At 45.5% G+C, this 12,300-nt stretch overlaps 1 protein-coding gene and 1 pseudogene across 1 annotated transcript; both read right to left on the reverse strand.

Annotated features, from left to right (window-relative positions):
* Positions 1–304: 304 nt before the first annotated feature.
* Positions 305–1,671, reverse strand: LOC141581195 (elongation factor 1-alpha 1 pseudogene; annotated as a pseudogene).
* Positions 1,672–6,602: 4,931 nt separating this feature from the next.
* IL10 (interleukin 10) lies at positions 6,603–11,784 on the reverse strand. The gene is made up of 5 exons (XM_003930436.4): positions 11,473–11,784; positions 10,576–10,635; positions 10,128–10,280; positions 9,057–9,122; positions 6,603–7,949 (listed from the first exon to the last, which is right to left on the reverse strand). Exons 1-5 carry the CDS (start codon positions 11,635–11,637, stop codon positions 7,857–7,859), a joined length of 537 nt encoding a protein of 178 aa, XP_003930485.2. The 5' UTR covers positions 11,638–11,784; the 3' UTR covers positions 6,603–7,856.
* Between the last annotated feature and the right edge of the window lie 516 nt (positions 11,785–12,300).

Consider the following 12,300-nt stretch of genomic DNA (forward strand, 5'->3'; position numbering starts at 1 on the left):
GGATGATTCCATCCAGGGCTTTTTTTTTTTTTTCCTCATTAAACTTTTTAAATGGGTCTCAAAATTCTGTGACAATTTTTGGTCAAGTTGTTTCCTTTAAAAAGTACTGATTTTAAAAACTAATAACTTAAAACTGCCACACGCAAAAAAGAAAACCAAAGTGGTCCACAAAACATTCTCCTTTCCTTCTGAAGGTTTTGCGGTGCATTATCATTAACCAGTCTTTTACCACTAAGCTTAAATGACCAATTGAAACAAACAGTTCTGAGACCATTCTTCCACCACTGATTAAGACCAGGGTGACAGGTATTAGGGATAATATTCATTTAGCCTTCCGAGCTTTCTGGGCAGACTTGGTGACCTTGCCAGCTCCCGCAGACTTCTTGTCCACTGCTTGGTTGACACCCACGGCAACTGTCTGTCTCATATCACGAACAGCAAAGCAACCCAGGGGTGGATAGTTTGAGAAGCTCTCAACACACATGGGCTTGCCAGGAACCATATCAATGATGGCAGTAACACCTGACTTCAAGAATTTAGGGCCATCTTCCAGCTTTTTACCAGAATGGCGATCAATCTTTTCCTTTAGCTCAGCAAACTTTCATGCAATGTGAGCTATGTGGCAATCCAGTACAGGGCATAGCCAGTGCTGATTTGGCTTAGCTGATCCAGGATAATCACCTGAGCAGTGAAGCTAGCTGCTTCCATTGGTGGGTTATTTTTGCTGTCACCAGCAACATTGCCACAACAAACATCCTTGACAGACATATTCTTGACATTGAAGCCCACATTGTCCCCAGGAAGAGCTTCACTAAAAGCTTCAAGGTGCATTTTGACAGATTTTACTTCGGCTGTAACATTGACTGAAGCAAAGGTGGCCAGTCTCCACTCGGCCAATGGGAATAGTACCTACCAATACCACCAATTTTATAGACATCTTGGCGCAAGGGCTTCTCGGTGGGATGAGTTGGTGGTAGGATGCAGTCCAGAGCCTCAAGCAGTGTGTTGTTCCACTGGCATTGCCATCCTTATGGGTGACTTTCCATCCTTTGGACCAAGGCATGTTAGCACTTGACTCCATCATGTTGTCACCGTTCCAACCAGAAATCGGCACAAATGCTACTGTGTGAGGGTTGTAACCAATTTTCTGACTTCCTTAACAATTTCCTTATATCTCTTCTAGCTGTTGGGTAGCTCAGTGAGATTAATTTTGTTAACACCAGCATTTAGTTGTTTCACACCCAGTGTGTAAGCCTGAGGGGCATGCTCTCCGGTCTGCGCATTCTTGAAGATATCAGCTTCAAATTCACCAACACCAGCAGCAACAATCAGAACAGTGCAGTCAGCCTGAGATGTCCCTGTAATCAAGTTTTTGATGAAATCTCTGTGTCCTGGGGCATCAATGATAGAAACGTAGTACTTGCTGGTCTCAGATTTCCACAAGGAGGTATCAATGGTGATACCACGTTCACGCTCAGCTTTCAGTTTATTTAAGACCCAGGCATACTTGAAGGAGCCCTTTCCCATCTCAGCAGCCTCTTCCTCAAAGTTTTCAATGGTTCGTTTGTCACTGCCATTGCAGTTGTAGATCAGATGGCCAATAGTGGTGGACTTGCCTGAATCTACATGTCCAACGATTATAATGTTAATATGAGTCTTTGCCTTTCCCATTTTGGCTTTTAGGGGTAGTTTTCATGACATCTGTGTTCTGGCGGCAAACCCATTGCAAAAAAGTGAGAAGTGCTTTTTAATGAGCCTGTGCAGATTTAAGAGAGGAGGTATTGGTAAATGTACAATTTCCATTAGGCTTTTTCAAATTTTGAAAATTGCTGAGTCTACTCATCCCCTGCTATGAGTGCCATCATTCTAGTGGCCCCAGGGGCTATTGGCTCCACTCTAGTGTCCTCAAGGGTGAATGGTTTTCCCCAAGGGAAACCATCGATTTAGACTTATTTTCTTATTTATTGTTGAGGAAACTGAGTTCCAGACAAGTTTAGGAAAATCTTTGCAGTCACCAAGTGAGTTAGTGCCTAAAAGGGGTATCGAATAATGGAACCAATATGTCACCTGGGACCCACTATCCCCTCAGAGATACAAAGTTGACTGATTCATTCTGTAGCCAGTTCTGTCACTTATGAAAGTTGAAAGATCTTCCTGTCATTTTAAATTCTCAGTTTATGTTCTTATGATCCAGTTCCCATTTCCTTGGAGTGTTATCTCTGCTTCTCCCTAAATTGCCCCAGGACTAAAGCTGTTTCCTGCATTCCATGGTTAAAACCACTCATACAAGTGTTTTGAGGGGGACACATGTCAGAATGGGCAATTTTTGTCACTGAGCTAGCTTGCCTCCTTCCTTCCTTCCTTCCTTCCTTCCTTCCTTTTTTGATGAAGTTTTACTCTTGTTTACCCAGGCTGGAGTGCAATGGCGCAATCTTTGTTCACTGCAACCTCTGCCTCCCAGGTTCTAGCGATTCTCTGTCTCAGGCTCCCGAGTAGTTGGGACTACAGGCTCATGCCACCACACCCAGCTAATTTTTTTGTATTTTTAATAGAGATGGGGTTTCACCATGTTGGCCAGGCTGGTCTTGAACTCCTGACCTCAAGTGATCCACCCACCTCAGCCTCCCAAAGTGCTAGGATTACAGGTGTGAGCCACGGCACCCGGCCTCTTCTTTCTTTTCATCTCTGATCTCTTCCCTTTCCTTCTGCCATGTGCTTCACTCCTAGGGTGGAAGAACCCATTTACTTCTTCTCTAATTTCCTTCAGTGGCTCCATAGGTAACCACATTGTTATCAGAGATTTCAGGGTCTTCTCTCACTGGTTTCATCTTCCTTACCTCCAAAGCCAGAATCACAGACAAACAGAGATTCTCATTCTCCACTGTTTTCCAAACTCAGGTGTAAGGACACAGAGTAGACATGGAGGAGATGGGGTGACTGCTTTTCTTAGAGAATAAAGACTTGTTGCTTAAAAAAAAAATCCCATCAAAACCTCATTTCTGTGCTCCTTGTTCAAAACACATATGCACCTTCATATCTGAGATTTTACTTGGCAGTTGTATCAAACCTGGTATATTAGTCAGCTCAGGATGCCATAGCAAAATACCACAGACTGGGTGGCTTAAACAACAGAAACTTATTTTCCACTATTCTGGAGGCTGGGAAGTCCAAAATCAAGGTGCTGACAAGGCAGGTTTCATTCTGAGTCCTCTTCTCTTGGCTTGGAGGTGGCTGTCCTCTCACTGTGTGCACACAAGACATCTTCTTTGAATGCACTTGGGAGTGGGGTGGGGGGAGACAGAAAGGTCTCTAGTGTCTTTCTCATAAGGGCACTAGTCTGTTACATTTGCTCTATTGGGATTTAATAATCAAACATTCTGTAGATCATATTTGACAGTTGAAGGTTTTGTACAACAAAAAAAAAATAGGTGCACAAATTCTTAGACACTCCTCCCTTCAATTCCCTTTCCCTTGAATGTGGGCTATACTTACTGGTTCACTTTTAACAAATAGAATATAGCAGAAGTAATGGTGTGAGATTTCTGGAGTTAGGTCATAAAAGATACTGAAATTTCCTCCTTATTCTCTCTGGCATCTTTGGCTCTGGGGAGGACAGCTGCCATGTTGTGAGGACACTCAAGAAGCCCTATGAAGGGGAACCAAGGCCACCTGCCAGCAGCGGGGTTAGTGCGCCATGTTACCCACGCATCTGCTAGCCCCGTCAATCCACCCGGTGACTGCAACCCTGGCTGTTCTTCTGACAAAGCCTCAGTAGAAATCCTGAGATGGAATTCCTAGTTGTCACCCTGAGACTCCTGAGCTACAGAAGCTGTGAGATAACAAATGTGTGTTGTTTCAAGCAGCTAAATGTTGAAGACGGCAATAGATAACTAACACAAAGAGGAAAGCATTTTACCCTATACTGAGTTCTCCCTTCTCCATGTTATCCATGAGGCCAAGCCAGATTCATATTTCTTATGCTCCCGAACAGCCAGTGGGTCAAAGAAGAAATTAAAAGAGAAATTTAAAAATATCTTGAGACATCTGTTGTTTCCCGATTTTTTAATGATCGCCATTCTAATTGGTGTGAGATGGAGAGGGGATGGAAGGCAGCAAACCACACTGCCAAGTGTGTACCTATGCAACAATCTTGCATGTTCATCACATGTACCCCAAAACCTAAAATGCAATTAAAAAAAAAAAAGAAAGAAAACCTGTTCCAAGTGTAATCCAGAAAAAAAAAAATATCTTGAGACAAACAAAAGTGGATACACAACATACTGTAAAACCTGTAGCTCGATTTTTCATGATACAAGCAGAATTATATTAGAAAAGAAGGATGATGTAGTAATTTACCTGTGGAAATGACTTTAGGAGTGTGGCATAATCATTAAGACCATGGACTGTCATTCAACAGCAGGATGACCAAAGGTAAATTATATAGCTTCTCTGCGTCTCATTTTTACTACATGAAAAAATGGAGATATTAATAGTGCCTCATGGTTTTACGTGATAATTAATGAGCTAATATATATCAAGTACTTAGCAAAGTAGCCAGTAAATGACTTTAGTCAATGTTCATATTATCATTAACGTAAGTATCAGGGATACTGGAAGAATTACACACACAAACAGATGATAAATTGGAAGCACAGAGCCTGTGTTTTCTCCCAGGTTAACCTGTGATCGACTCACAATTTAAAGAGCTGGATTAATATGGTTGTTCAAAAACTTCCGCTGTCAAATATGATCTACAGAATGTTTGATTATTAAATCCCAATAGAGCAAATGTAACAGAGAAAAAATGACTGTCAGTTTCCTCTTAGAGAAAACAGCAATAATGCCACATTATTACTACATACATACATACCAAGTGTCTTAAAATAAGTGATTAGCTTAATACATTGTAGTTCTTAATAAATTTTAGCTATTGTCAATATCTTATCAGCTATAGAGCTTTTTTCAGGTGAGTTTCTGTTTCACTTTTTTCAGGTGAGTTTCTGCCCACTTCCCTCAAAGTACCAGCCTCAAACTAAAGTCAGTATGCATTGCCCGGAAAGCTAACTGCCTAAGCCTTCCAGGCCAGGGGACTGGTGAACCCTGAAAATTTGAGACACGTCTCAATTAATTTAGAAAGTTTATTTTGCTGAGGTTGGGGACACGTGGCTGTGACACGGTCTCAGGAAGTTCTGATGACATGGGCCCAAGGTCGGGGCACAGATTGGTTTCACGCATTTTAGGGAGACATGAGACATCAATCAATATATGCCAGAAGTACATTGGTTCCATCCAGAAAGATGCGGACAACTCAAAACAGGGAGGAGGGCTTCCAGCTCATAGGTAGATGAGAGATAAATGGTTGCATCTTTTTGAGTTTCTGATTCTTTTCCGAAGGAGGCTATCGAGTACGCATCTATCTCATTGAACAGAGGGATGACTTGGAATAGAAAGGGAGGCAGGTTTGCCCTGAGCAGTTCCCAGCTTGACTTCTCCCTTTAGCTCAGTGATTTTGGGGCCCCAAGATTTTCCTCTCATAGACTCAGGATGTCTTCTCTAGTTCAATATGGATAGTCTCAGAGTAGACAACTTCAGGCTCCCTCTCCTTATCTTCTGCTAACCTCCATTTTTACTCCTACCCTTTCATCTCAGAATTTTAGCTTTGATGTTTCCCACTTCCTTCCTATGGTTACTTTAACCGAAGTGAGTCAGGTCTTACTGAAAAACTGACCACAGCCTTTCAGCTCCCACCCTTCCCCAGACGAGGGCTGCCCAGGCAGAGCGTGAGGGAGACCAGTGTTTACGCAGCCCATTTTTTCCTCCTCTCTCCTCCAAGTCACGAGGCTTTGAGTAGGGCTTCCCCAGCCACCGTGCCCCTCCCAGCAGACCGCAGTTCAGAAGCCAATCTCACAGTTGTCTGGTGGCTTAGGGAGGGGACAGAAAGAGCAGAAGCTTGTGTCCTCGGCTGTCCTCTCAAGTGGGCTAATTTGCTTATTTTCAACTCCGTTGGGTCCAGCCCTGTTGCCACTAATCTCAGCTCAAAGAGGCTTTGGCGGGAGTTTTTAGTCGTGATGACCAGTAACAACCAACTATATGCACTGCGACCACCTCCTAGTGCCAGAAGCCCTGTTAGCCCATCATCTTAATCCTCAGGAAAACCCAGGCAAATTCGTATTCACACTAAAAACTTCCGCTGGCCAGGCACAGTGGCTCACACCTATAATCTCAGCACTTTACGAGGCTGAAGAGGGCGGATCACTTGAGGTCAGGAGTCCCTAACCAGCCTGGCCAACATAATGAAACCCTGTCTCTACTGAAAATACAAAAAATTAGCCAGGTGTGGTGGCACGTGCCTGTAGTCCCAGAGTCCCAGCTTCTTGGGACGCCGAGGCAGGAGAATCGCTTGAAACTGGGAGGCAGAGGTTGCAATGAGCCAAGATCGTGCCATTGCACTCCAGCCTGGGAGACAGAGTGAGACTCTGTCTTGAAAAAAAAAAAAAAGACAAAAAACCTTTCCTGTTTACTTTTCTAATTTTGGCACCTACAGAATCTCCTCATCTTTGAAAATCAGCGTGATCTTAGGGATTTAGAAGCAAATCTTTAAAGGACTGAGTTGTGGGAAGACTACAGTGTCTCTGCTGTTGGCTTTAAAGTGAGAATAGCTTTTTCCCTGATCAGGTTTGGAGCCTTCCCTCTCTCCTGGAAGAGGGTAGCTGGCTTCCTTTCTCTGAAATGCAGAATTCACTCATTCATCTCGTTTGTCTTGGGAGCTTTGAGGGAACAATCGTAGTCAGACAAGATTCAACTGACACCAGAACGTGATGTGAATAAGATACATTTATTTATTCAAAATAAAAATCTGCTATGAAGACAGACAAACAATGTAACATTCCCAGAGGAATTGAATCACTTCTTGTTAAAACTGAGTTCTATTAGAACCAAATTTACTACTACTATTATTATTATCTTGAAATGGAGTCTCACTCTGTTACCCAGGCTGGAGTACAGTGGTGTGATCTCACTCACTGCAATCTCCGCCTCCCTGGTTCAAGTGATTCTCCTGCCTCAGCCTCCCAAAGAGCTGGGATTACAGGTGTGCACCACCACGCCTGGCTAATTTTTGTATTTTTAGTACAGATGGGGTGTCACCATGTTGGCCAGGTTGGTTAGGAACTCCTGACCTCAAGTGATCTGCCCGCCTCAGCCTCCCAAAGTGCTGGGATTACAGGCGTGAGCCACCATGCCCGGCCTAGAACTAAATTTAGGTTGTTATAAATAACAAGCTGGCCACAGCTTTCAAGAATGAAGTGGTTGGGGAATGAGGTTAGGGGAATCCCTCCAAGCCACTGGAAGGTAAATTAATCATCAAAGGGGCTCCCTGGTTTCTCTTCCTAAGAGTCTTTGTGGCAGTTAGGAAACCCCAGGCCCAGAGACAAGAGAAACTAGAGGGAGGTCAGGGAGAACAGCTCAACAGCTAGAAAGCATGGTCAGGCTTGGAATGAAAGCTTCCGTCGGCTCCCCAAGGAACGTTTTCTTTTCTCTCCCTTACATAACTTACAATTTATCTTAAAACACTTGAATACCATAGTGTGTCACCCTATGGAAACAGCTTAAAAAAAGGTGAAAATAATAAATATTGAAAAAAAATTATAATATTGGGCTTCTTTCTAAATCGTTCACAGAGAAGCTCAGCAAATAAATAGAAATGGGAGTTGAGGTATCAGAAGTAATAAATAGTCCAGGAGAGAGGTACAACAAGGTTTCCCAAGGGGTTGGGTCAGCTATCCCAGAACCCCGGACCCAATTTTGGAGACCTCCAATTTATGTCCTAGAGTCTCTGGAGTCGCCGCCCTGATGTTTCAGTTCTGCGTCTTCATTGTCATGTAGGCTTCTATGTAGTCGATGAAGATGTCAAACTCACTCATGGCTTTGTAGACGCCTTTCTCTTGGAGCTGTGTAGGGAGATAAACAGTCAGTTAAAATCCCTTCTGGGGACCCAGTAGACTCCCCTCCTCCATGCTCATGGATGGGCATGCCCTTGAGTGCAGAGGCTGCTTGTCCTCCCTCACGCTGGGAAGTAAACTGGAGGATAGGCCCAGCTGCCTTGGAAAAGGCTGAGCACTGACCTTCATCTCCTCCAAGCCTGAAGTACAGCTACTGGCTAGCAAGGGGAGCATTCGCTTTGCAAAGCACCATCTTCAAAATGGTGCCTGTTCAACAATTTTAAGGGTCCTGTGTTCACAGGATGATTATGCAAAGTTTGATGAAAAGACAGAGGAAGCACTTTGAAAGCAAGATGGTGAGAGAAGCAGAGAAGGGAGCCTTTTAAATGCCTGTGCCCTTCCACCAACACAAGGAGCAGGCCCTGCCCTCTGCTCTGGCCTCCTGTGAGAGGTTCACATCCCCTGATGTTGGCACTCTGTTCAGTGTCTGTTCCCAGCCCACAAGGAGGACATAGGCCACATGGTTTCTGGGAAATCAGATTTAAAAAGTTCCTGCGCAGCTGGAAGTGTGAAACCCCGTTTGGTTTGGGAGCTGACATTCTCAGGCACCTTGGGAGGTGCGAGGGGCAGAATGAAAGTGGGCTTGAACCAACTCCAGGCAAGTGTGAATCTGGTTTCCTGCTCATTCTGAGTTCTGGGGAGTCTGGGCTGAACCCCCAGGTGTATTCGTATGTGCACATTTGTGTGCCAGCTTCCTGCACGTGTGGGTTCAGCCTAGATTCCCAACAAGCTACTTTCTGTACTTTCTGTTTCCTTCGTCACTCTCCCCAGCACACAGCTCACTGTGTTCACAGGCTGGCCGGCCAGCCCAACCCGCAAGCCTGCAAAGGCGGTGAGCAGTCATTTAGAAACCCCCAGAGACACTTAACAGAAAACAAACACAACCAAGGCGGCAGCTCCTCACTGGCTGAGCAGGTCATACCATCTGTCAGGTTCCCACACTCCCTCCAATGAAGGATGGGGCCTACTGAGCCCCCGCCACTTTCCACGCTTTGGGGTTGGGGAGTGGGCAGGGGCTGTACCCTGCAGACCCGCTCGGCCACCATCCAGGCTCACCTTACTAACGGCATTCTTCACCTGCGCCACTGCCTTACTCTTGTTTTCACAGGGAAGGAATCGATGCTGTGGAAGAAAAGAGAAAGTGTTGGTGATCCTGGCTCCCAGCTCCATGTCCATCACACTTGGGGGACAAGCTGGTGGCATGAAGAGGGGGCCAGATTTATCCTAATGCCTCATCTCACAGCTCCCAGAGAGAACTGAATCCTGCTTCACTTTTACTCATTATCCAAGGGTCAGAGAAGAACCATGGCCCTGGGACATAAAATGTATTTCTCCAGGACCTACTCTGAGATGTTTGCAAAACTTGGATGACAACCCAGGTCTTGGGATTCCTTCCTCCCCAGAACTCTACCGCATTGCCTGCCCTTTTCTGCCTCTCTGTCCTGTCCCTCCCCATCAGTCACAGCCACCGAGGACCATTTCTAAGCACCCAAGGAGGGAAGCTACTTAAACCAAACCTTTCACATAGCACTGTCCTACAAATAGACAACTGATTTTCCAATATTGGTGAGAGAACAAGGGGAACCATTGGTAGTGATAGCATCATTTCAGTTGGAGAAATAAATTAGCCGGAGGAATTACTAACAGACATTAGCCCAGTCATGAATAGCCCCCCTGTCCCTTCTAAAATGCCAGGGAAAATTCTGTCAGTCAACTGGGCCCTTCTTAGAGCTTTGCTTTCAAAATGTCGAGATTAAAAGAGGCGAGTGATGTTTCCTCTGCTTGAGAGCCTTAGCTCCCAGCCCAGGGTCTAGTTGCAAAGAGGCAGTGGAGGCCTGACTGAAGCTCTGGGCTCCTTTCATGAAGAGAGAGGGGAGTAGTTAATAACCCACAAATGACTCACAAATAACAGGAAAGCTGTTTGCAAATTTCACATGTAAATGCCTAGCAGCCACCCCCTACGCCTGCTTAGAGAGAAATGAGCAAGAAATCTGATTCCAGGAGTCTTTCCACTAGCTCTGCCAGTCTGTGTCCTTGGTGTGTCTCTGGGTGTGAGTATCTCTGCTGGTCTGTAGGAGATCGTATTTTGGGGACAGCTGCAAGGGAAAGAACTGGTCTACTACTCACACAGCGTCGCAGCCTCAGCCTGAAAGTCTTCAGCTTTTCCCCCAGGGAGTTCACGTGCTCCTTGATGTCTGGGTCATGGTTCTCAGCTTGGGGCATCACCTCCTCCAGGTAAAACTGGATCATCTCAGACAAGGCTTGGCAACCCAGGTAACCCTAAGGTCAGGAGCCAAAGGTAAGTGAGAGATTGGTGGAGGCGGCTGGGAAGAGGGATGCTGCAACTGGCTGGAGAGGACAGCTTGGTTCCAGCGATCCTCCTTCACCAGAAGCCTCCCCGCAAGGACTGAGCCCTTTGTAAACCCTCTGACTGCTGGCTGTGCTGAGTCAAGCTCTTCCCACTTCTCCTTTTCAAAGTGAAGGAAACATACCCAACTCCCTGCACTCAGAAAGCAGAGCCTCCCTTCCCTTAATCACACTGCACGCTCCCCCAGCACCCTGCCCTTGCTCTCACCTTAAAGTCCTCCAGCAAGGACTCCTTTAACAGCATGCTGTCTAGCTGATCCTTCTTTTGCTGCATGAAGAACAAAAGGAGAATGAACTTGTGGTTTGGGGAAATAACTGAAATGCCGTCTTTTTGATGCCCTTTCATTTAGAGTTTTCTTTTTTTTTAAATTAAATTGGCTTTGGCCCAAAAATCAAAAAGGGAGTTTTAAAAACAAAGGATTCAACGGTGATGGAACCGTCACTTAAATCAGGTCCTCCTCCTCAGAGTCAAGTTACTTAAAAACTCTGGCTGATTTTGAAGCGAAAGCAGAAGCTTGACTCAGTCCTGGTCTTCTTTCTGCAGAGCTACATTACCCTTTAAGGGACACCTATGTCAACCCTTTGGTGCCTTGAGCCCCCTCTCACATCCTGTTCTCTGGTTTTCTTTCTCCCTTCTGTAGACATCCCAGTCAGCTTGGAAAAATCCTAGGGACTAGGAATCTCCTTCTGATGCAGGTTTCCCTCATGTAGAGTGCTTCCCAAGGGCTCTAAGCAAAGGCAATATACGTTTTCCTGCTACAGGGCATGGGGAGCGTCTCCACCTCCAATCAGACCCTTCTTTAATTCTAATCGATAAAGTGTAGAGCATCAGCAGGATCTTAGAAGTTTCTTAGCAAGGGAAAGAGTGCATTTACCTTTTAAGGCAGGTTTTCCTGCACATTTACTGCATCATCTAGGCTTAGCTTAACTCACTAAACTCATGGCTTGATCTAGGATTCTCTTAAGAATTTAAGTTTTGGGGGAATGGGTGTGGGGAATGGAGGTGGAGGGGATGGAGGAGGAGAATTCTTCTTATCGCTCCAGGACAATGCCTAGTTCAGGCAGTCCCAGGAAGAGAGAAAGGACAGGAGGGAATCATACTCACAAAGAAAGTCTTCACTCTGCCAAAGGCAACTCGGAGCTCTCGAAGCATGTGAGGCAGGCTGCCTGGGAAGTGGGTGCAGCTGTTCTCAGACTGGGTGCCCTGGCCTGGGCTGGCCCTCACCCCAGTCAGGAAGACCAGGCAACAGAGCAGAGCTGAGCTGTGCATGCCTCTTCTGTGAGTCTGTCTTGTGGTTTGGTTTTGCAAGAGCAAGCCCCTGGTGTGTAGACCTTCACCTCTCTGTCCCCCTTTTATACCATGGGTTCAGGGAGGTCTTTTCATTCATAAAAAGCCGCAGTCACAGGTTTCCCGGCACAGGACTTTTTCTGCTTAGAGCTCCTCCTTCTCTAAACCTCTCTAATAGTTTTCAATTTTTGCATGGTAAGCAAAAAGGATGGTTAAACACGAACTTCTGCATTACAGCTATTTTTAGGATAGGCTACCTCTTTTAGAATAATGTTTTAGCTTCTCAATTTAAAAAAAAAAGTTAATTTCCTGGGGAGAACAGCTGTCCTGTGCGCAGAGGCCCACGGCTGTGGGTTCCCATTCGCGTGTTCCTAGGTCACAGTGACGTGGACAACTTGGCCATTCCAGAATACAAAGGGATTGAGAAATAATTGCATCCCCTCCAACCTGGAGTGGGTACCCAACACTTCTCCTTGCTAACTTGGGCAGTCACCTTAGGTCTCTGGGGCTTAGTTTTCCCAAGTGAAAATGAGGGGCTGGGCTAAATATCCTCAAAGCTCTCCAGCAGCTCTTCCATTTTAGTCCCAGAGACTGGCTTCCTACAGGACAGGCAGAGTCACAGATGTGCTCCAGGCTTCTTTACCC

This window comes from Saimiri boliviensis, chromosome 14 (assembly GCF_048565385.1).
Source record: "Saimiri boliviensis isolate mSaiBol1 chromosome 14, mSaiBol1.pri, whole genome shotgun sequence".
NCBI lineage: Eukaryota > Metazoa > Chordata > Mammalia > Primates > Cebidae > Saimiri > Saimiri boliviensis.

Coding starts and splice junctions, on each gene's coding strand:
- IL10 (XM_003930436.4), bottom strand. CDS start 11,637: ATGCACAGCTCAGCTCTGCTCTGTTGCCTGGTCTTCCTGACTGGGGTG. Junction 10,636..11,472: donor GCAGAGTGAAGACTTTCTTT/GTGAGTATGATT, acceptor TTCTTCATGCAG/CAAAAGAAGGATCAGCTAGA. Junction 7,950..9,056: donor TGAAGAATGCCGTTAGTAAG/GTGAGCCTGGAT, acceptor CTCCCTACACAG/CTCCAAGAGAAAGGCGTCTA.